Genomic DNA, 23,921 nt, shown 5'->3' with positions numbered 1-23,921 from the left:
GACCTTGATTTTTTTCAGCCAGCCTTTTATGTGGTACCTTGCCAAACACTTTCTTAAGATCTATAGAAATACCACCCCTCATTGACCTTTTATTTCATTACAAATTCAGTTAATTCGTCACACATATTTGCCTTTTGCAAATCTGTGCTGACTCTTTTTAATTAATTCAAACCTCTCCAAGTGCCTATTGATTTTATTTCCCTGATTAAGGATTCCAAAATGTTACCCACCACTGACATTAGACTGACAGGCCTGTAGCTGCAACATGACTGTCCTCACTTCCTTTCTTGAATGAGAGTGTCATATTTGTCGATTTCCAATTTTCTGGTACTTCCCTGATATCTAGGCAAGCTTGGAAAATTAAGGTAAGCCCTTTTGCTATCTCTACCGCCACTCCCTTTAGCAACCTGAGATGCAAGCCATCTATTTTCTGCCTCCACAGTCTCTGCTTCGACCGATAGTTTGTCAGATTCCTCTTCCTCAGAAAACATGGATGCAAAGAATTCATAAGTATTCTAGCCTTGTCTTGTGGTTCCATATATCCTTCTTTGTCCCTGATAGGACCCACTTCACCTCTTACTACCCGCTTACTATTTACATACTGATAGAAATGTTTTTGTTTCCTTTTTAGGTTGATTGCCATTCTATTCCCATACTCTCTCTTTGCCAATTGTATTTTCCTCTTCACCTCCCCTTTCAACCTATTATATTTGACCTGTTTTTCAATTGAAGAATTCACCTGACCTGCGTTACACAACGTCCATTTTTATTTCCTCACCATATCTATCTCGCTTGTCATCCACGGAGCCATGCTTTTAGCTCCTTTCCCTTTTGCCCCTGTTGGTTTGTGCCTAACCTCGACATGAAGCATCTATTCTTTAAAGATCACCCATTGTTATTATTATTTTCTTGTTCCGTTACAGTTTTTGTCAGTCATAGGTTCCATTTTATCCTGGATATGTCCCTTCCCATTGAAATTAGCCCTCTTCAAATTTAATAGTTCCAGTACAATAATGGCCAGCTGTAACATGAAACTTTACTGCATCTTCCTGCAGGCATGTTAGAGTTCTAACATAGGGGATGGTACCTTGTGCAGGATCTCCATTTCAAGTGACATCAATTAGGGATTCAGATGAAGAGCTGCTCTGTCACTTGTCTGCAGAAATTGTGCCTCCATTTAGAGTTCTATTTTCCTTAATTTTTTCCCCCTGCCTCTTCAGTCTTGCTAAAGACTGTTATGTGGATGACTTGCCTTCATAGCTTTTCAGATTTAATTTCCCTCTATTGTGATATGCTATTTTAATTGTCTCAGTCTTTTAAAATTTACCTGGCATGCACATTTCCTCTCCCATTTCTAGTGTATCCCTAGACTTGAATCTTGGCTCTGAGCACGTACTCGATTTAGCTAACTTTGGAGAATTGGGTCACATTACCTTTCAGGCCATAGTTACATAGTTCTCAACTGTGTAAGGATAAACTTTTGTCTGGATCCTTTTTTGAAATTGGTGCTCTGGGTTATCAGCACATTCATTGGAAGCTGCCGGTGATGGGCATGTTTCCATAGTCAGCTCAGCCGATGGGAAGCGCTAATTTAGGGTTGACTGCCTTCCCAGCAGATGCCTTCTGGGGAAGGGTTGGAGCAGATTCTGGTATGGAGGGCAACAATGATACTTGTGGACTTTGAAGGAACATTCTTGTTCCTCTTGATCCTTTGGAAGTGCGTCCTTCTTAATCAATTGTTTTTTTACTTGCTTGTGGGGTCCATTGAAGAATACTGTCTAGTGCAGGCTCGATTTCTGCTTGACTCCTCAGTGACACATTTTGAGAAGGAGTCCTAAAATAGGGATATGGTCACTTGTTAAAATACTATGACATTGGATTTCAAAATTTATGAGGATATTCTGAATGGGAAGGTATAGATGCGTTCATCATTGTTTATATAATAATGTACATGGCATTATAGTGCACAATCTGATAATATTATGTTGACATCTCAGATTGCTTAAATTATTCCCAGTGTTTTCCTTAAAGAGAAAGCTAAAGTTAAGATTATAGAAAGAAACAGAGTAATATGTTACCTAATAAAATGAAATCTTAATTTGCAGATTTTGTCATTTTGTGATTGTTTATTTTTCTTATATTCTCTTTCCTGATTTTAGTGCTTTGTCTTTCTCAATTTAGGCTATCAAAGCTCTCCTCTTTATCCATGTCCACAACAGTGCGCAGATTTCCTTTTTCAATACCATTACTTTATACGGATGTGCATGAACACAGTCTGAGCAGATATTCTTTCCCTACCTGTGAGAACTGTGTAACTCTGCTAATTATACAGATGAGAAACCGTCTACACGGGGAACCTTGGGGCAAGGCCGATGTACTAACTAACCTTCTTATTTTGCAGATTCTATTTGCAACAGATGATTGGTTTGCAGTTGCAGAGAATCTTTTGAAGGTGAGTGCAAGGCATAAAATGGTTGTGTTGATTTTGCTAGTGGCGAATTGGGCAGTAAATTGAAGTGATCCATCTATTCTTTGTGAACCAGGTTCTTAAATGATGGTGCTTTTTACTGCAAGTGTTTTGCTGCAGATAATTTGAGGAAAAATATACAGTTCAAAAATAAACCCCAGCTATTATGAAGAACAAGGGTACGATCAAAACCTTTTGGTGTCCACTTACTCTCCGTGCATCGTCTTGTGCTCACTGGCTCACTGACTGCCACTCCCCCCACACCAGCCCCAGATGCTGAAGTACATTAATAAGTGAGGAGACGCTGACTGGACTCAAAAGCAGACGATTCAGGTGACCATGCAGCTTGATGTAGAGTAACTTAGAAACACAGAAAAAAAGAGATAAGTATGTGTAGGTGACTGACACAGTGCCAAACGCCATCATGTATTTTCAGTACTTATAATGTTTTGAAATGACAGCTAACAGGGATGAAAGTAGATTTTGGCAGTGCCTGGTGTTCTTTCACATTGACAGCCATGGATCAGAACATCAGGAGCAGTGTAAAACGACAGTAAATTCACCATCACCCAATATACATCCCAAGGTTTCTTCCTCATAGATTAACTGATTTCCATCGTTGTTCATGAGTCATTTTTTTAAGTAGGCAAGGTGCAAGCGCCTATGTTTGCCAACGTATAAAATGCCGTCTAGACACCAATCAGCAGATCTTAATGAGAGTATTCAGAGATGCATAAAACAAATACAGATTCTTTGAGCCTTCTGTTGGCTGTGAGTGAAAGTACAAATTTGAAGGTACCTCCCTACATTATATTTTCTGGGTTTTATTCCAGATATTCTGTTCTAACTCTCTGTCACAAACCACTTTGCTCTGTGGATTTAACTTCCACTATGGTCCAGATTGTGCCATCACCTGTCCAATACCAAGGTAAATGACAGAGACACCCAAGGTTCAAACATAAATTCCTTATATCTGCTCACTAGAATGTACCAAGTGCAGGCACATGATTCCTTTCTTTTGTAGGCAGATGCTCTATCAGATCAAAATGAAGGATGCAAGTCAGAAAACTTATTTAACAAGCATAAAATATATGGACAATAGTCAATGAAAACCTGTATCCTTCAAAATACGTATCAAATTAAATAAGAGACATCTACTTCAACTGCCTATCAACGTGTGTGGAACCTGTGTTAGACCCTGACCAGACCCCAAATTTTGTTAGAATACTCCAACATTTTTAAATCTGTAAAACTGTGAGGAAAGAATACTTCACCCCAGATGTGATGATTGACCATCTTTTATGCTGAAACAAACTTTAATTTAAACACAGAATGAACCACATTAATATCAAAGATGTGGAGATGCCGGTGTTGGACTGGAGTGAGCACAGTAAGAAGCCTCACAACACCAGGTTAAAGTCCAACATGTTTGTTTCAAACACTAGCTTTCGGAGCACTGCTCCTTCCTCAGGTCATTAAAATCAAAGAAATAGCTTTACAGTTAACTGTTAAACGGTTCTTAAATAAAAGGAAAAACTTGAACTTATTATCTATACCTGTCACTAATTCTAATTAAGCAAACCTATAAAGTTCAAATACCACTTATAAATAAAGTTAACAAAACAGGTTACTTGCTTACTTTGGAGAGAGAGGCCCTTTTCGGGAACACCTTGAAAATCCTTCTGTCTTGCCAGACTCAAATTATGTGGGAAACTGCTGTTCAACTTAAAATCCTATAACAAGTGCAAAACTACAGATAGACCTCGCTCCTCCCATTAATTGCATCATCTGTATTCCACTAAGATATCCTTTGACCTGCTTAGTTAGGACTAAACACATAAAGTATCTATACTCCAGGTAATCACCAGCAATCAAAACAGTATCCCATTAGCCATCTCTCAATAAACAAGTAAATTATTAAAATCAATCATTATCTCACCTTTTCCTTAATTACAGCTTTAGTAGACACACTGCCTGTATGTATTTTAAGCCAGGATTTTTAATAACATTACTACCACAAATATGAAATGTATAACCATTTCTTTCATTCATCACACTTGAAATTGAGGTACTACTTCTTACAGGGCAAACTCCCTGGCCACAATGTTTTCTGTCAAAAGTACGACAGCCAATGATTGCTGCTGCCCCTTCTCACAGGTCAATATTTCACCTTCTCACAGGTTTCAACATTTGAATCAGGCTTCCAGTTCTTCTCCAGGGGAGTAACCGAGTTTGATGCCTGTTCACAATTTGATCCAAGTGGCCCTTGGGGAACTAATGAGTGGTAGTTAAAAAATTTTTTTTTACTACTTTAATTTATTTTTTAATGATTTTATTTTGCCTACCCTGTCGATTTTACGTATGAACATGGTGCTCAGCAGATGCAGATCATTCTATGTTTTCAATTGACATTAGCATTTAGAATCACTTTTTTGTTTGTCAGAAACGACCCATAGAATATTTGATGCAAGCACAATATCCCCACTGGTATCCATCCAGGCAATTCGATTCCACACTGATTCAAATTGGCTGGATCTTGTGTTTCCTCATAATATTAACCTCTCTTACTGTAACCAGTGACAAGGGTTTCAGACCAATCCTCTCAATACAGTAACACAGAGCTAGCTTGCACCTTAATAGAAATTAATTATTGAAATATGTTCTGTCAAATGTGCTATACTTCCACTCAATGGTTCAACAAATAATCATGATTTACACACTGATCAGCTCTCAATCCTTTGGGCCTCCAGTCTACATACTTCCCTCCAAGTCTGCTTCTTTCCCCGTAGTGGTGAGATGTTTGATTTGTGTTGCATTAAAGTGTGAGTGTTTAGATGGCAAATTTTGTTTTGCCAATGTGAACCATCATTGGAGTAAAGCAAAATGATTATCTTATGAACTAAATAAAGTAATTGAATAGTAAAATTAGAATGCCTTTTATATCAACCACTGCAAGTGTTTAGGCAATAGTGGAGTGATCAGCATCTACAATCTGATTGACTTAACGGAGAATTGTCAGTTGTGGAATTAGATTTTTTGCACACAATTAAGCACATCTTGTTGTATAGTAACAAGCAGTGTGGAAAAATAGTGTTATTGACATGCACTGCCTGTAAGACTAGATCCATGAAATATATTAAAAAGTACAATGATAAAATATCTTCTAGTCTTCAGATAAAAGAATTTCAGATTTGTGGTATTTTGCTCTTGTGTTTGAAATATCGTACACACAAGATAGAGGGAATACAGCCTGTTTTACCTCACCTTGCCCCTAGCTATATTATTGAGGATTTACATTAGGGCTTGCAAATATTTTGTTGTTATCAACGAGAAATACATTAGGTGAATATTTCATTCTAACTAGTTCACCTTGCTTCTCATTATTAGTAGGGGTTATGACCTTTTGGAAATCGCAGTTTCATTAGTAGAAACCGAGCTGTCTTTCCCAAGTGACAATCTTATTCAATCGAACAAACTGAAGCTAATGTTCTGAACCAGAAGATATCAGTTTCCTCCCACAGTCAAAAGATGTGCAGGTTGATGACATGACGTAGAATTTACAGTGCAGAAGGAGGCCATTCGGCCCATCGAGTCTGCACCGGCTCTTGGAAAGAGCATCCTACCCAAGGTCAACACCTCCACCCTAGCCCCATAACCCAGTAGCCCCACCCAACACTAAGGGCAATTTTGGACACTAAGGGCAATTTGCCAATCCACCTAACCTGCACATCTTTGGACTGGTGGAGGAAATCGGAGTACCCGGAGGAAACCCACGCACACACGGGGAGGATGTGCAGACTCCACACAGACAGTGACCCAAGCCGGAATCGAACCTGGGACCCTGGAGCTGTGAAGCGATTATGCTATCCACAATGCTACCGTGCTGCCCATAAAGACAGAAACATGTAATGTAATAATAGCTTATTGTCATGGTACCTGCACTGCTGGCATTGTTCTGCATTACAAGCCAGCTGTTTAGCCCACTGTGCTAAACCAGTCCCTGTTAAATGGACTGGTCATACTAAATTTCCCCTTAGTGTCACAAGATATGCAGGTTAGGAAAGGTTGTGTGTGTGTGTGTGTGTGTGTGTATTATTTAAATGGAGAAAAAGTGCAGAAAGCTGCAACACAAAGGGACTTGAGGGTACTTGTACGCAAAACACAGAAAGCTAGCACACAGGTGCAGCAGGTAATCAGGATGGCTAATGGAATGTTGGCCCTTATTTCAAGGGGGTTGGAGTATAAGAGTAGGAAAGTCTTGCAACTGTACAAGGTATTGATGAGACCACATCTGGAGCGCCATGAGTAGTTATGGTCCCATTTTTATTGGAGGCCGTTCAAAGAGGTTCACTAGGATGATCCCCGGTATGGAGGGATTGTCTTATGAACAAAGGTTAAACAGGTTGGAACTCTACTCATTGAAATTTAAAAGAATGAGAGATAACCTCATTGAAACATATGGGATTCTGAAGGGGTTTGATAGGGTAAATAGGGTAAACGCTGAGAGGATGTTTTCCTTCATGGGATGCCAATTTAAGACTGAGATGAGGAGGAATTTCTTCTCTGAGAGATTTATGAGTCTTCCTTGCCACAGAGAGCTGAGGGATAGAGCCCTTGTGTATATTTATGGCTGAAATAGATTTAGATTTATTTATTGTCACATATACTGAGGTGAAGTGAAAAGTATTGTTTTACGTACAGTCCAGGCAGATCATTCCATACATGAAAAACATAGGACATACGATAAATACACAATGTAAACACATAGACACAGACATCGGATGAAGCATGCAAAGTGTAGTGCTACAACAATAGAGAAAATGCATAGAGTGATCAGTTCAGTCCCTAAGAAGGTCATTCAGGAGTCTGGTAACAGTGGGGAAGAAGCTGATTTTGAATCTGTTAGTGCGTGCTCTCAAACTTTTGTATCTTCCGCCCGATGGAAGAGGTTGGAAGAGACAATAGATTTAGATTTATTGTCACGTGTACGGAGGTACAGGTGAAAAGTATTGTTCTGCGTACAGTCCAGGCTACAGTCCAGGCAGCTTGTTGCATTCGTGAAAAAACATAGGACATACGATAAATACACATTGTAAATACATAGACATTGACACCGGGTGAAGCATAGGAGTATAGTGCTACCCAGTGGAAAAGATAGGTGGAGAAATCAGTTCAGTCTATAAGAGGGTTAAACGTCAGTCTGGTAACAGCGGGGAAGAAGCTGTTTATGAATCTGTTAGTACGTGTTAGATTCTTCATCAATAAGGGAATCATATGGTCTTATTGCCTTAATTCATTCATCCAGACAACTCGGCACTGCTTATTACAGTGTTTACTTGTTCTTTAAATATAACCCCAGTTTTTGACTTCACCACCATACCTAGGTGTCCATTCTATAAGCATGCTCTTGGTATCAATTCTAATTTTTTTTTAACTACTTGACAGATTGTTGTTATTTTGAGATTAATCTGTAAATGCTCTGATGCTAAGGCATTGCTTTTGAACCATGCCCACTGTGAAATAATTGCCAAGGATTGCTCAGTAATGCTAAGTATACAAAGACCATGGGCAGGATTCTCCGACCCCCCCGTCGGGTCGGAGAATTGCCAGGGGTCAGCGTGAAACCCGCCCCCCCCGCCGTCCTCCGAATTCTCCGACCCTCCAAAAGTTGGCGAGGCTTGAGTCGCGCCGCCCGCCTCGGAGAATGGCGGGGACCGGCGCGACTCAATGGGCCCCGGGGTTGCCCGAATTCTCAGGCCCGCGATGGGCCGAAGTCCCGCTGGCTCTTTGCCAGTCCCGCCGGCGTGGATCAGACTAGGTCCCTTACCGGCGGGACCTGGTGGCACGGGCGGGCACCGGGGTCCGGGGGAGGTGCGGGGTGATCTGGCCGTGGGGGATGCCCCCATGGTGGCCTGGCCCGCGATCGGGGCCAACCGATCCGTGGCCAGGCCTGTGCCGTGGGGGCACTCTTTTCCTACGCGCTGACCGTGTCAGCCTCCGCGATGGCCGACGCGTAGGTGACCCCCCCTGCGCATGCGTGGGGATGACGTCAGCAGCCGCTGACGCTCCCGCGCATGCGCGGACTTGCACCGGCCGGCGGAGCCCCTTTGGCCCCGGCTGGCGTGGCGCCAAAGGCCTTTCACGCTGGCCGGCGAGGCGCAAAACACTCCGGCGCCGGCCTAGCCCCTGAAGGTGCGGAGGATTCCACACCTTTGGGGCGGGCCGACACTGGAGTGGTTGACGCCACTCCATCCCGCCGGGACCCCCATGGGCGGGATTCTCCGTCGCCGGATATCTGGATCACATGTCCCTGATGGTTTGGCGAATAGGGCATCAGGGAAAAAGTTGGAACAGAGCCAGGCGCCAACCCAAATCTGGTGCTCCGACCCTCCGCTGGCGGCGGGAATGAGGTCCACCATGCACGGCATCAGGAGCAAGGAAATAAATGCCTTCCAGGAATGGACACGTGGAACTGTAAGGTAAGTATTACATCTATAATGCTTTCCATTGCCCCTGTCTGGACTGCTCTCCAGCTTCCAGACCACGAGGTCCACCATGACAGGGCCATGCTGGTAGAGACCACAAGTGATCTGCATCCGCATGATTCCTGGCTGCGGGGACCGGCGAATCACTGAATGCCAGAGCCTCGGGCACTGGGCCTGCTAAATAGATACAAATTGGTCCCATTTGCATTTATTTTAATCCCCTGCCAGCGCTCATCATGGACCTCGTTCATGCCGCCAGCGGGGGGTTGGAACATCACTTTCGGTACCAGTCCTGATTTCCCCCTGACACCCGATTCTCCGTCCCAACGGGGAATGTATTCCTGGCGTCCTGGGACAGGGATCCCGCCCATAGTCTCCCGCACCAAGAATCCAGCCCCATGGAAAGGGGGTTTGGTACGTTTTGGCGTAGCCCATTTGGCGTAGCTGATTCGGCGTGGCCAATTCGGCGTCAGGGAAATAATTGGACTATTCGGCGCAGCCGTTCCGGCGCCAGGAGATTTCGACGTCCATAATTGAAGCAGCTGCCCAGTGATCTACACTGCTGTCTGACTGCGGTGTTACAGAAAGCTGATCAATGTGGAGAATCAGGACAGGATCGATGGAGAGGAAGAGGAGGAGGTGGGGGTGGTGGAGCCGAATGGAAGAGCCCCCAGCTCATTCACCCTCATTCACCTATCCTCAACACAATATGACAGCAATTTTACGCCCTGAAATTGCCATTTGTAAAATGAAAATCTCTTACGTTGCAGGAATGTTCATTGTTTAAGTTCCGAATTGTTTTGTACAAAATGAAATTACATCGGCATTAAAGCAACTGCCCAGTGATCTACACTGCTGTCTGACTTTACACAGCCCCCACACTCGGCCGGGATAGAGACAGACAGTGAGCCGCCCCCACACTCGGCCGGGATCCGTGCGGACAGTGAGCCACCCCCACACTCGGCCAGAATCCGTGCAGACAGTGAGCAGCCCCCACACTTTATTCTATATTTAATTTCTATTTAAGCACTATACTTGTCTAAAAGATTTATTATGTATACCTTCAGTAACACCGGCTGTGTAAAGTCAGACAGCAGTGTAGATCACTGGGCATCTGCTTCAATACTTTCAGTAACACCGGCTCAGTAAAGTCAGACAGCAGTGTAGATCACTGGCGAACTGGTTTAATGTTGGTGCCTTTCTTTAAGAGACCCGATTTGGTGCACAAACACGATATCTGACGCCGAAACGTCCCTCCGCCGAAAAATTCCTCCAAATCGGCTACGCCGAACTGGCCACGCCGAATCAGCCACGCCGAATTGGCCATGTCGAAACGTCCCATCCCCATGGAAAGGAGTCAGCATTGTTCAGACAAATGTATTTCACCTGTTTCTTAACTCCTTCAACATTTTTGTGTTATTTCTCCCGTGCTGGTTCTCCTTTATGGCATTGTGTCAATTTTTGTCGCCAAGAGCATTATTACAGCCATGCAATATGCTCAGCATGATTGTACAAAATGCAATGAGAATACCAATTCATTCATCACACGATGGAGAATACCAGCGGTGGCTGTTTGAGACTCTTAACTAGGCACTAATTGCCCACCTAAGAACCTCATTTGGCGACGGGACAGAATGCCGTCCACGGACCTTTCCGCCACAAACCTAATCGGGGTTTAGGTAAGAAGATTCCCACTCATCACCTTCCCACGAGATAGTTACAGAATTTACAGTGCAAAAGGATGCCATTCGGCCCATCGAGTCTCCACTGGCTCTTGGAAAGAGCACCCTGCCCAAGATCAACACCTCCACCCTATCCCCACAACCCAGTAACCCCACCCAACACTAAGGGCAATTTTGGACACTAAGGGCAATTTATCATGGCCAATCCACCTAACCTGCACATCTTTGGACTGTGGGAGGAAACCGGAGCAGCCGGAGGAAACCCACGCACACACGGGGAGGATGTGTAGACTCCGCACAGACAGTGACCCAGCCGGGAATCGAACCTGGGACCCTGGAGCTGTGAAGCATTTGTGCTATCCACAATGCTACCGTGCTGCCCATAAAATACCTCCGCCATCACCAAACCCGCCTCAGGGGATGGCAGACAATTCTGCCCCTATATGGTTCTGCTTTGCTTTTCATCATATAGTGATATGGGTGGAGGAACAGAGAACATGATTTCCACTTCTGTGGCTAGACACAAAAGCAATTTGAGTAGGGAGGATTGTAATGCTGTAATGGAGTCAGCCCAATTTTTAATCCACAGTTGTAAATAAACATGAATTGGGTGGGCTCTATTAAAAGTATGTGAACCTCCCCATCTCAATATCACTAGTTTTAGTCTGCTCATTCTGCCTGAGTAGTCGATGTAAATATTCATGAGAACATCTGCCCTGGAACTTTCAATATTCGCTTGAATCTCTGGAACAAGCAGATATGGCTTCAGTTTGACATCTCTCGTCTGAAATACAATAGAACTGGCAACACAGCATATTCTCAATTCTGCCGTAGAATGTCACTGCAAATTCCATGCTGAGCTCTGATGTCAAACTTGAAAAATTACCTGTGTCACAATTTTCTATTGGGAAAAGGCTCACTAGAATGATTAGGATTATTTTTGCAGCCTTCTCCCCCTGTCAAATGTTTTCCTGGGATTTCCTCAATTTTTCCATTGCAGCTCTGGCACCTAATGTGGAGAACCCCTTTTTCAATTCATCTCTATTGAAGAAAACAAAACTAATTTTATTCTTAAAGCTGAGACTTCAGTTTATCAGCCTGGTTAGGTTTGAAATCATATTCAAGAGGAATCAGCCTAGATTTTCACGGAGTTGTTTGATTCGGCAGATGTTTAAAACTGGACACGTCAGTCCCACCCCTCTTTCTGACATATCTCATTTTTGCTAGTACGGGAAAGGGGCAGTGTTGACATTTTGTTTGGCAGCCCAGAGAGGTTATTAAAGAATTAACTGTCTTTGTGGGGGATTATGAATAGAAGTTTGTTTGTTTTTATAAGAGATTAAGCACTTGCGATTTGAAAGTTTTGAATTATCTTTCATGAGTGAGATTTTTAAAATATAATTAAGTCTGTAATAGATAATTAGACCTTTATTTTATCTCAACATGGCTCCTGAGATCTGACCATGGTGGACACTGGGTAAGTTGGCATGGAGGGTTTAAGTGACACAGGTGGTGGGTGGGTTGACATTAAGTCAGCATGGGGGATTATAGGATGCCAAGGGTGGATGGGATGTCATGGATTTGCAATATGTTAATATGGAGGCTATAAGGAGCTATGGGGTGGATGAGGGCATGGCTTGGCATGAAGTTGGCATGGGGGCTACAAGGGGCCATGAAGATTGAGTTGCGACGGTTCTTAAATTGTTATATAGGGAGTGCCTCCTGAGGCTGGTATGGAGAGCAGTGTACTCATCGAAATCCTGTATCTCAAATTTCAAAACAAATTGTTTTATAGCGAGTAGCACCGCAATGGAAAGCAGAAGATTTTACAAATTTTGGCAAATGGATGGATGGATGGGAAACCAGGAGAAAACGAATTCCAGGTAAGTTAAAATCAAAACTGGAGCTGCCTCAGAACGCCGAGGACCCTGTAACTCCAAAACCCCACCTAAACATTGGACACTCAGGAGGCAATTTATCATGGCCAATCCCTCTAACTTGCACATCTTTGGACTGGCATAACCCAGTGCCTTGAAGAAAGAAGAGAGAATAAGGCTGGAGGGGATCGAAAGAGAATACAAATGATTAAGTATTACAGCAGAGCCTTATGATATTAGCATTATACCAAAGGCCAGATGTTAATGTGGGGAATTAATCATTGCGACAATAATAATCATAACAGTTATTATCAAAGATGAGTGTGCGTCTGGGAAATAATTATGAAAGCATCGAACAAGTTGAAATCCCAAATTTTTTGAATCTAATTTTTCAGGATATTAGGAATAGAAAATGATTGAAGGAATTGGAGAATGTTCTTGTCCTTTAGAATTATCTGAATCCTGAGTTCTTCATAACAATATGATACAGTTAGATTGTCCATCATTAATTATGTTCAGAATGTTCAGTAAAGAATTTTGCTAGCCTCAGTTTCCACTATTTCTAAAAATACACCCTGCAATTACCTCACCAGCACCCACCATAATTTCCAACTATCCACCTTGAAATTGCAGCCTCAGTTGACTTGCTCAACATCTCCCTTTCCTTTCTGCTGCCAATCCTTCATCGTTTCTCACCTCTGGACTTTCCCGGCTGTGGGCTATTGACTTGAGTGAACCTTGTGTATGGCTGACCTTGTCATCTTGCCGGACCTGAGTGGACTATCTTAAAAAGAATAATGCCTACCTCTCATTTTCCGACTACTTCATTGTCACACGGAGATTGAAGACAGAACCAAACTCCTCTTTTCAAGGCAACTTCCTCCTGACTCTGTTCTTTTGGCCCCTCTACCCTCATTGTTAAAGCCAAGACTGATTTTTTCATTCAGCCCTTTCTTCTCACCAATCCTGGACCAGTGTTACAATCATGTGCATGTCCCTTGTGTTGTGATGCAAATTAGTATTCCAGACCGTAGAGCTTTGATGACTTTATAATCTATTGTTCACATAAACTACTGAGGAACACACTGTGGCGGAAAAGGCTTTGTGGAAAATCAAAAACAGAACTCCTGAGACCAGTAAGCACATGGTAACATTTTTCTGGATCAAATGGCATATGTAATAAAAGCAGAAAATGCTGGACAATCTCAGCAAGTCTGACAGCATCTGTGGAAAGAAAAGGGAGCTAACATTTTGAGTCTGGATAACTTTTTGTCAAAGTATTCGCAATAGGTAGCTGACCAGAATATCAAATCTACTTAAAATTTTGGCCAAACGACCAGCCTCATGATAGTAAATTGGTTAACTGCCTCTTGTTCCGCATCTGTTAAAACTGAAAATCGGCAGATTTGACCCATCTTAAATATTATTTATCCCCAGTTGTACTTAGTTCAAGTAGTTTGACTTTATAGTTGCCTATTTTTATTCCAGACAAATACATGTACGTGTGATATCAGTCTGATGCTGGCTTTGCAATTGATTGCATCAGTTGGAAATCAGAATCCCTCAGATTTTGCTACAAGTCTGATTCTGCTGTTGCTTTTCTTTCCTCTAATGTATTAAGGTCTATTCTTTGAATTACACCAATGTTTGTACTTCACAGGTCATGATTGGTGTGTCATCAAGTTGGGCGTGCCTGGAGTCATACATGGATTTGATATAGACACTTCTTACTTTACTGGCAATTATGTTCCCTCTGTGTCGATTGCAGCAGCACGTCTAGATGCTGGTTAGTAAGCAGTGACTTATTCGACTATAGCATTTAGCAGATTTTAAATAAAACCTCAATTCTGCAAAATTATACTAAATATAGCTTTCCTTCACTCCTCACAACTTATTTTTCCCTCCTGAGAATCCACTCTGTGCTTTATAGAATTCCTGACCTTTTTTCAGGCTTCTGCATGTGGTGGATGCAGTGGGGAGTTTTTATAGACAAGCTCTGATATTTGCAATGTACCTCTGAGGAACCTTTTGCTTACCTCACAGTCTTTCCACTTGAAATCAAGAACTGCTGCTGTGACAATCACTGTGGGGAATTGCTATACCAATAATTTTGCTTGATTCACTGAGCCATCAGGTCAACTAAACTTGCTTCTATTTAGTGTCCCTTATATATCTGTTGGACATTCCACAACACTTTACAGCCAGTGAATTGCTGTATGAGATAGGAGATAATTTACACACAGCAAAGTCCCGAAAACAGCAATGGGAATAAATTACCAGTTCATTTGTCCTATTTGGTTCTGGTGTTGCTTGAGTGATAAAGATTGGCTAGGACACTGGAAAATCACCCGCTCTTTGAACAGTTCTGTGGAACCTTTTATGTGCACCTAAGAGATTAAGTAGGGACTTTTTTAAATATCCCATCCAACAGTATAGCACAGTTTAGCTCAGTTGGCTGGACAGCTGATTTGTGATGCAGAGCGAGGCCAACAGCGCCAATTCCTGTACCAGCTGGGGTTATTCATGAAGGCTCTGCCTTCTCAACCGTGCCTCTCGCCTGAGGTGTGGTGATCCTCAGGTTAAATCACCACCAGCCAGCTCTCCCCCTTAAAGGGTCATCTGGGACTATTTTCCATCACAAGCCATTGTTCTTTAATCTCACTCCCGAGTAACCCTCCATCCTCACATTTGATGTCAATTGCACATTATCTGTTATTTGTAAGCACAATCATCAGCTTCATTGAAATTATCATCCTTAATACTTCTTATTGACTAGATGAGGTGCCAGACTTCCCTTCAAGAGGGGAGAAGATGGGAACTGCTGCCTCAGAGCAAGAAGTTGAAGCCATCAGAAAGGTTTGTCAATGATGAAATGCAGTTTCCCTGCAGTAGATAACTAAAGGCTTTACTCACATTTGATCAACGACTACAGTTAAAATATTTACATGACTGTGATTTTCCGAGACCTCACCTGTGTTAAAGCGCCTGGCCAGCTCTGAGTATTGATAGATAGGTTTTGGTTGCTTGAGCTGTGATAGTTCAACCATTGCTGTGTGCATGATGAGAACTCAACCTTTTATGCTTGGCTGTACCCTTTTTCAGGGGAAAGCATACCACTAAGATATTATAGGGTACTTTTTCTAATTTTCCTGGTGAAGAACATTAGGTGATGGGAGTGCCTATCGGGAATTCAGGTGCTTTTGGGAATTCAGGTACAAAGGTCAAAAAATTGTTCCTAAATCATCTCATTAGAATGTCATTAGATCTCCTACAGTAAAAGTTTTTGTGTGGTTGTATATTATTTAACTATTGTACACCATGTAGCAACAATACCACTTTTACATAAATAACAGCTATGTTATAATTATAATCTTTATTAGTGTCACAAGTAGGCTTACATTAACACTGCAATGAAGTTACTGTGAAAATCCCCTAGTCGCCACATTTCGGCACCTGTTCGGGTACATGGAGGGAGAATTCAGAATGTCCAACTCACTAACAAGCACGTCTTTTGGGAAGGAAACCGGAGGACCCGGAGGAAACCCACGCATACACGGAGGGCAAACTCCATGCAAACAGTGACCTGAGGCCGTAATTGAACCCAGGTCCCTGTAGCTTTGAGGCAGCAGTGCTAACTACTGTGCCACCATGCCGCCCTTAGAAACATAATTTGATTTTTATTTAAGAATACTTTAGAATTGTCTGGACTCTTATCCTCAATCTAAGATGAAGAATAATAAATGAAACTTTTTCATGTTTGTTTACCCTCTATGGCAGTTGAAGTCTGAATTCTGGACTGAGTTGGTTCCAATGACAATCCTGCAACCAGGCTACGTTGACACTTGCCACAATTATCTTCCTGCTAAGCAATTGAAGCAATGGACTCACATCAGACTGAACATGTACCCAGGTAATCATTCAATGGCTTTTTATTAAAAGGAACTAAGGAGAATCAAGGTGCTCCCTAGTCGAGAACATGACCAAGCTTGAAACGAAAAGACAAGCTAAATCCAGGAGTCATGATCAAGTGATGCCAAATTCCGGTCCTAACAATCCTTACAGCGTGGATATAGAAGAATTTTCAACATTATGGACTTTATTGGTGCATGCCATGGAGCACTTATAAAATATACATTCCTGTTCCAATGATCTACATATCTCAAGCTATTGACAATCAGAGCTGTTTGATTTAGAATTAATCCACAAATGAGGCAACATCACAAAGAGCAGCAATTTAAAAGCCTTAAGCTCTATGAAATTTCAACAGGAATAACTAAATAATTTTTTTTTTACAAAAATATACTTTATTCTGAAAATACTTAAAAAATATAATAAGAAAATAAAAGACCCGGTAGTATTTAGCTGAGGATGTGAATTACAAGACTTCCCTGTAGCACTAGGAACAAACCACATTAAACTATTGCTCACTGCTAACTCTTTTTCCCTAGCACTGCAGAACAGTGCTGCAAAGCCCCACATCCTTAGACAGATAATTGGACACCTCTGCTTTTTTAATCTGGCCCACGCTGGGCACAAGCACATTTTCCACCTTCCTAAGTTAACTTTTCCACAAATTAGCTTTCGCAATGCTGATATTTAATGATGGTTCTAACTGAATGATGGTTCTAGCACCATGGTTACCCAAACCCTCCAGCAGCAGTTACATATATTTGAAACTCTGAAACCCCTTCCACTACTCTTAACAGCCATGCACCCCTACATTTGTTATTTTGCTCACCCATATCATTTGGTAGCCCTCCCCATATTTATTCAATCTTCCGCATGGGATAAATTGGCAGCGTGGTAGCACAGTGGTTAGCACTGCTTCCTCACAACTCCACGGACGCTGGTTCAATTCCAGCTTTGGGTGACTGTGTGGAGATTGCATATTCTCCCCGTCTCTGCGTTAGTTTCCTCCTGGTGCTCCAGTTTCCTCCCACAGTCTAAAGATGTGTAGGTTAGGTGGATTGGCCATGCTAAATTGCCCCTTAGTGTCTGAAAGGTTAGGTGGGGTTACGACGATAGTTTGGAGATGTGGATCTAGGCAGGGTGCTCTTTCAGAGGCTCAGTGCAGACTCGATGGGCCAAATGGCCTCCTACATTATACGGATTTGATAATTCGTTCTCAGTGACCATCAGAGGTAAAGCACTAGGTGGGAATTTCCCCAATCTCACTCACTTTGAGTAGAAGGCCACAAAGCTTGTGGAGAGGCACTTAGCACTTGCTGTAGGAGAGTGTGAGATCAGTGCCATCTTGCTATTGCTAGTTTACTAACTGAGTAAAGTCGTCATAGTGCCAGATGACTATAGGCTGCTTTCTCCCTTGAGAGGGAGAGCTGGCTGGTGGCAATTTAACTGGAGGGCCATTGTAAATAACCTCAGACGATACAGGAATTGAACCCTCACTGTTAGCCTCGCTCTGCATCACAAACCAGCTGTCCAGACAACTGAGCTAAATTGGTCCCATACCTACGTTGTCACCGTGGCATCCTATGTGCTACCATGCAGTCAAAACTAAACGCCCCGGGCGGGAAGCTCCAACCCCCCGCTGGGTCAGAAAATCCCCGGGGGGGGGGGGCGGCGTGAATCCCGCCCCGACGCCGGCTGCCGTATTCTCCGGCCCCATTGGCAGCGGCCACCCTCCGGCAATTCTCGGGGGCCTGATGAGCCGAGCGGCCGTCCGTTACTGGCCAGTCCCGCCGGCGTGGGTTACGTATTGTCCCACATAGCTGGACCTGCCAGGTAAGTCGGTTGGGGCGGTCCTCGGGGTGGGGCTGGGGGGGGGGGGGGGGGGTGGGGGGTGGTGGTGGGGTGGGGGGGGGTGGGAGGGGTGGTTGGGGGGATCCGACCCAGTGGGGGGTGGGGGAACCGACCCCAGGGGGGCCCCACAGTGGCCTGGTGCGCGATCAGGGCCCACCGATCTGCGGGTGGGCCTGTGCCGTGGGGGCACTCCTTCCTTCCGCAATGGCTCCTGTGGGGCTCTGCCATGGCCGGTGCGGAGAAGAGAAACCCCGCACATGCGCCAAAACATGCCGGCGGTTCTGCGCATGCAAGCGATCACGCCAGCCCTTTGGCGCATGCGCGAACTCGCGCAGTCCCTTCGATGCCAGCTGGAGCGGCGCCAACCCTTCCGGCGTTCACCTCGCCCCCGAGACAGGTGAGAATTCTTCACCTTGGGGGCCTGTTGATGCTGGAGCCGTTGGTGCCGGTTTTCCCGCAGGCGTGGGGACTCAGTCCCTGGAAAAGAGAATCACGGCCCCCATTTTCTGTCGCCGTATCTCAAAAGAGTAATGTGCACTTGTGCTTTATCGCAGCAGTGTGTGACATGGGAAGATGATGGTGGCGAAGAAAACAAAGTGACTCTGAAGATGAGGCTGAACATCACTGCCACTTCTCAGGACAGCCACTCACATCAAACTTCACTAACCACCTCTCCCCACACTTGTGTTAAAATAGATAAGTCCCCTGGGCCGGATGGGATTTATCCTAGGATTCTCTGGGAAGCTAGGGAGGAGATTGCTGAGCCTTTGGCTTTGATCATTAAGTCATCTTTGTCTACAGGAATAGTGCCAGAAGACTGGAGGATAGCAAATGTTGTCCCCTTGTTCAAGAAGGGGAGTAGAGATAACCCCAGTAACTATAGACCAGTGAGCCTTACTTCTGTTGTGGGGCAAGTCTTGGACAGGTTTATAAGAGATCAGATGTACAATCATCTGGAAAGGAATAATTTGATTAGAGATAGTCAACATGGTTTTGTGAAGGGTAGGTCATGTCTCACAAAACCTTATTGAGTTCTTTTAAAGGGGACGAAACAGGTGGATGAGGGTAAAGCAGTTGATGTGGTGTATATGGATTTCAGTAAAGCGTTTGATAAGGTTCCCCACGGTAGGCTATTGCAGAAAATATAGAGGCATGGGCTTCAGGGTGATTTAGCAGTTTGGATCAGAAATTGGCTAGCTGGAAGAAGACAAAGGGTGGTGGTTGATGGGAAATGTTCAGACTGGAGTCCAGTTACTAGTGGTGTACCACAAGGATCTGTTTTGGGGCCACTGCTGTTTGTCATTTTTATAAATGACCTGGAGGAGGGCATAGAAGGATGGGTGAGTAAATTTGCAGATGACACTAAAGTCGGTGGAGTTGTGGACAGTGGGGAAGGATGTTACAAGTTACAGAGGGACATAGATAAGCTGCAGAGCTGGGCTGACAGGTGGCAAATGGAGTTTAATGCAGAAAAGTGTGAGGTGATTCATTTTGGAAGGAATAACAGGAAGACAGAGTACTGGGCTAATGGTAAGATTCTTGGTAATGTGGATGAGCAGAGAGATCTCGGTGTCCATGTCCATAGATCCCTGAAAGTTGCCACCCAGGTTGAGAGGGTTGTTAAGAAGGCGTACGGTGTGTTAGCTTTTGTTGGTAGAGGGATTGAGTTTCGGAGCCAGGAGGTCATGTTACAGTTGTACAAAACTCTGGCGCGGCTGCATTTGGAGTATTGCGATGTTGCCTGGTATGGAGGGAAGATCTTATGAGGAAAGGCTGAGGGACTTAAGGCTGTTTTTGTTAGAGAGAAGGTTAAGAGGTGACTTAATTGAGGCATACAAGATGATCAGAGGATTAGATAGGGTGGACAGTGAGAGCTTTTTTCCTCGGATGGTGATGTCTAGCACGAGGGGACATAGCTTTAAATTGAGGGGAGATAGATATAGGACAGATGTCAGAGGTAGGTTCTTTACTCAGAGAATAGTAAGGACATGGAATGCCCTGCCTGCAACAGTAGTGGACTCGCCAACACTAAGGGCATTCAAATGATCATAGACACATGGTCGATAAGGGAATAGTGTAGATGGGCTTTCGAGGGGTTTCACAGGTCGGCGCAACATCGAGGGCCGAAGGGCCTGTACTGCGCTATAATGTTCTATGTTCTATGTATGTTGTCCCCGCAGCCAGTAGAAATTGGAAGACAACACCAAGCAACAAACTGGGAATGAGGCAAGGGCCACTTAATTCCTATTACCATTCTGTACAGGGTGAGGGGCCAATCACCTTATTTGATCCTGTACCTTAGGTGTCACTTAGAATAAGTGAAAGAAAGGGATGTTTGGGACACATTGGAAGTAGGTTACATTACGCAGTTATTGTGTCACAACATATCGGTTTTCTTTTCTTATATATCTTACCAAGTTTCTTGAAATAGTTAACATTCCAACGTTTCCTTTCTTCAGATGGTGGGATTGCCCGACTCAGAGTTTATGGCATAGGCCACAGAGATTGGTCAGCAGTTTCACAGGAACAGTCAATAGATCTGGTTGCAATGACCAATGGAGGTGTCTGCTTGGGATACAGTGATGCTCATTTTGGACATCCTAAAAACATTATAGGTAATTTTTTGCAATACATTTCCTTTAAAGTACGCCATTAAAGTTGTTGCATGTTTTATTTTATGCAATTTAGCAATGTATATGAGTTTAAAGATCCCCAGCCATTTTAGGGTTCTTTCCATATCAAAATAATGAAGGAATCCAGTTCCTGAATGAGACCAATGCAACCTCTCCTTAGGTTATTGTTAGTGTCGCATATATCAGTTGCTGCACTTTGTACTACTGTTAGGGAAAATGAATAGATTAAGTGAAAGTCACCTGACATAGAGCAAGTGCACATGCAAGTCAAATGCTTATACAACCAGTAAACCTTATACACCAGTGAAACTTACACACCCTAAATGCCTGAATCAGCAGAACTCTCAAGCAAAGTCTTGGTTGTGTACTGTTAGCAGGGATGATGGGGAAAGACAGAGGGCGGAATTCTCCGCTCCCCATGACGCCTGTGAGAATAGTGGGAGGGCCTCCCGACATTTTTTACAACCCACCGCTATTCTCCCCCCCACGTCGCCCCGCTCCCCGAATCGCCGCTCGCCGTTTTTTACGGCGAATGGCGTTTCTCCGAGGCCGAGTGGCTGGCCGTTTATGACCTTTTCATGACGGCGGCAAACACACCTGGTCGCCACCATCGTGAACGGGCGCCAGAAGCCCGTTTGGGGCTTCTAGGCGCCCGATTGGCACGAGAGCACCACGTCCGTGCTCCCGAGGGGACAGGCCCGCGATCGGTGCCCACCAATCGTCGGGCCTTGCGTCCAAAAGGGACGCACTATTTTCCTTCCACCGCCCCGCAAGATTGACGTGGCGGAAAAAGGAAAAGACGGCTCCGTGCATGCGCGCATCGGAGCCGTCAACGTGACGTCATCCGCGCATGCGCGGGTTGGCGCTGTCCAACCTGCGCATGCGCGGCTGACGTCATACAGGCGCCAGCTGCGCGTCAGTCTTGGCACGCGGCCTTGACGACGGTCGTCAAGGCCGCGCCGCCGAGTCCCCCGGGGCCCCGTTCCTAGCCCCGATGGGGGGGGAGAATCGGGTCCCGGGAGGGGGTGCGGAGGCTGCCGTGGGTGACAGCCTCTTCCACGGCAGCCTTCCCGATTCTCCGCCCTTGCGGAGAATCGCGCCCAGAGTCTCTAGCTAGGAGGAGATCACGAGCACTGCTTCAGGTGAAATCTATATGTAGACAAGATTGGAATTTAAATAATGTTCTGTGTACGTGGCCAACAGTGCATAAATATAGTGGAAACCTGTGACTTGGCAGAGTGCTGTATGAGAGGACAGTGCTGTTTCAGATGTCTCTCTGTGATAGTGCTGTTTCTGTATGCTTGACTCTTCAATAAATGATCTTAACCTGTACCTTGAGTCTCCCGTAACTAGTTTGCAGAACTCCACCAGAACGCGACATGCAAACCTCACCAGAACGCAATGTAAAAAATAGCAATTGGCGTGAATGCGGTATTTTCAGCTGTAGCCTTTAACATTGCTGTTTTCTCAGGCAAAACATGAGTCTTTAGCAACTCTTTGAAGCTGTTACGTCAAAACAAAATTATACAATTTTATTTGGCTGCTTGTTGATAGAAGAATCAATGCTATTAACAATAATATAAATTATTTAATCATTAATCCATGCATGTATTATTTTTGAGTATACATTTGAGAAAAATGAAGCCAGAACTACTCTATCATGATATATTGCTCTTAATATCACCAGCTTTTTAATTTTTGTACATTCAGCAGTTTGTCTGTTATTTTCCGAATGGTATGTATGAGACAGACTACCACTGATATCATAAGTTAACATTGCTTGACAATTTAGATGAGCCTTCATTTCCCTTTGAATCATAGAATCATACAGTACAGAAGAGGCCCTTTGGCCCACAAAGCCTGCACTGACAAAAAAAACTTATCTTCTAATCATTTTCAGCAAATACAAATTAAATAATCCTTTCTCTGCTTGAATTTTGCGTTTTAATACTTGACCATTCAAACCTTTTAAAAACCCATAACTTATCCCTGAAGGCATTGGAAGATCCAATGTAATGTCTGATGGATGGGAAACTGCCAGGAGATTGGACAGACCGCCAGTGTTAAAGGTAGGAAAGAAATGGTCCAATGATGCTCAGTTTTGCAATTTACTCTGAGTGGAGTCTTCTTCTTGCCTCGCTGATCCTGATTATGAGCTTGGAAATACATGGCACTTGCGCTCAGAGTCAGAGAGGCTGGCTTTGCATAATTATGCAGTAATTAACCTGTTAGGTGTTGTAAAGGTCCTTCCTATTTATTCCCTGCCTATTCGCTTATTACCCCATTATTTTATTTTGCCATTATATTTTCATTTAATGGAAGATTAATGGACGGCAAGTGGCCTGTGCCGTTAATTCAAGCAGAAGATTTCAGCAACAGGAGAGATCACTGTGCTGGTTCAAACGGGAGCTGTAGACAGTCCGGCACCAATAACAGAGATTGGCTGGGACTCGGTTTTATTGATTTGGCTGGTGCCCAATGAATGAGACTAAAAGGCTGCTGTGCCCGGTAACAGGTGGTGATTGGATATTATCCCACTGGAATGTTTTCAGAGTCACAAGGTTCCATTTTGGTTTCACTTTTGAACCTACAGCCTGGATGGAGGGATCTAACCAACTTGGGTCAGAAAATATTTATATAAACCTCTACAGGAACCAACTGTGAGTGCTGACTCTCTCCAGGAAGCCTGGGTGTCATTCTCTTGAGACTGCAAAGGCTTCAAGTCAAACCATGAGCTGAAAACAAGGTTTGATGTGAAATAAAATGTCTACACCAAAAGATATAGGGCTAAATGTAACCTACAGATGAAGGCCCAGTTTGATAAGAAATAAACCTTCTCTCCAAAAAGCAAGCTGCCTGTAAGTACTGTGATTTCTAGCATGTGGGAACCTTGAATTAATGACTCTGGAAGGAAGCCCATGACCATCAGTAGACCAGAGGTTTCGATCCACCAGCGTGCTGTGAGGAAAGTGTGCGAAAGAACCACCATTTAAAGCAAAGACTCTTTTGACCTGTAT

At 43.9% G+C, this 23,921-nt stretch overlaps 1 protein-coding gene across 2 annotated transcripts in view; it reads left to right on the top strand.

The window, feature by feature from the left end:
• The window catches only part of allc (allantoicase), a 66,922-nt gene that overhangs the window by 18,337 nt on the left and 24,664 nt on the right, over positions 1-23,921 (top strand). For both annotated transcript variants that reach the window (XM_038800330.1, XM_038800329.1), the window contains exons 3-9: positions 2,402-2,452; positions 12,430-12,517; positions 14,172-14,297; positions 15,288-15,367; positions 16,289-16,421; positions 20,731-20,886; positions 22,900-22,973. In XM_038800330.1, coding sequence (XP_038656258.1) covers positions 2,402-2,452; positions 12,430-12,517; positions 14,172-14,297; positions 15,288-15,367; positions 16,289-16,421; positions 20,731-20,886; positions 22,900-22,973 — 708 coding nt within the window. The remainder of the gene's footprint in view (positions 1-2,401; positions 2,453-12,429; positions 12,518-14,171; positions 14,298-15,287; positions 15,368-16,288; positions 16,422-20,730; positions 20,887-22,899; positions 22,974-23,921) is intronic.

Source organism: Scyliorhinus canicula, chromosome 6 (assembly GCF_902713615.1).
Source record: "Scyliorhinus canicula chromosome 6, sScyCan1.1, whole genome shotgun sequence".
In the NCBI taxonomy this organism is placed as follows: Eukaryota; Metazoa; Chordata; class Chondrichthyes; order Carcharhiniformes; family Scyliorhinidae; genus Scyliorhinus; species Scyliorhinus canicula.
Note: the sequence above shows the minus strand (reverse complement) of the source record. Positions and strands in the feature narration are given on the sequence as shown.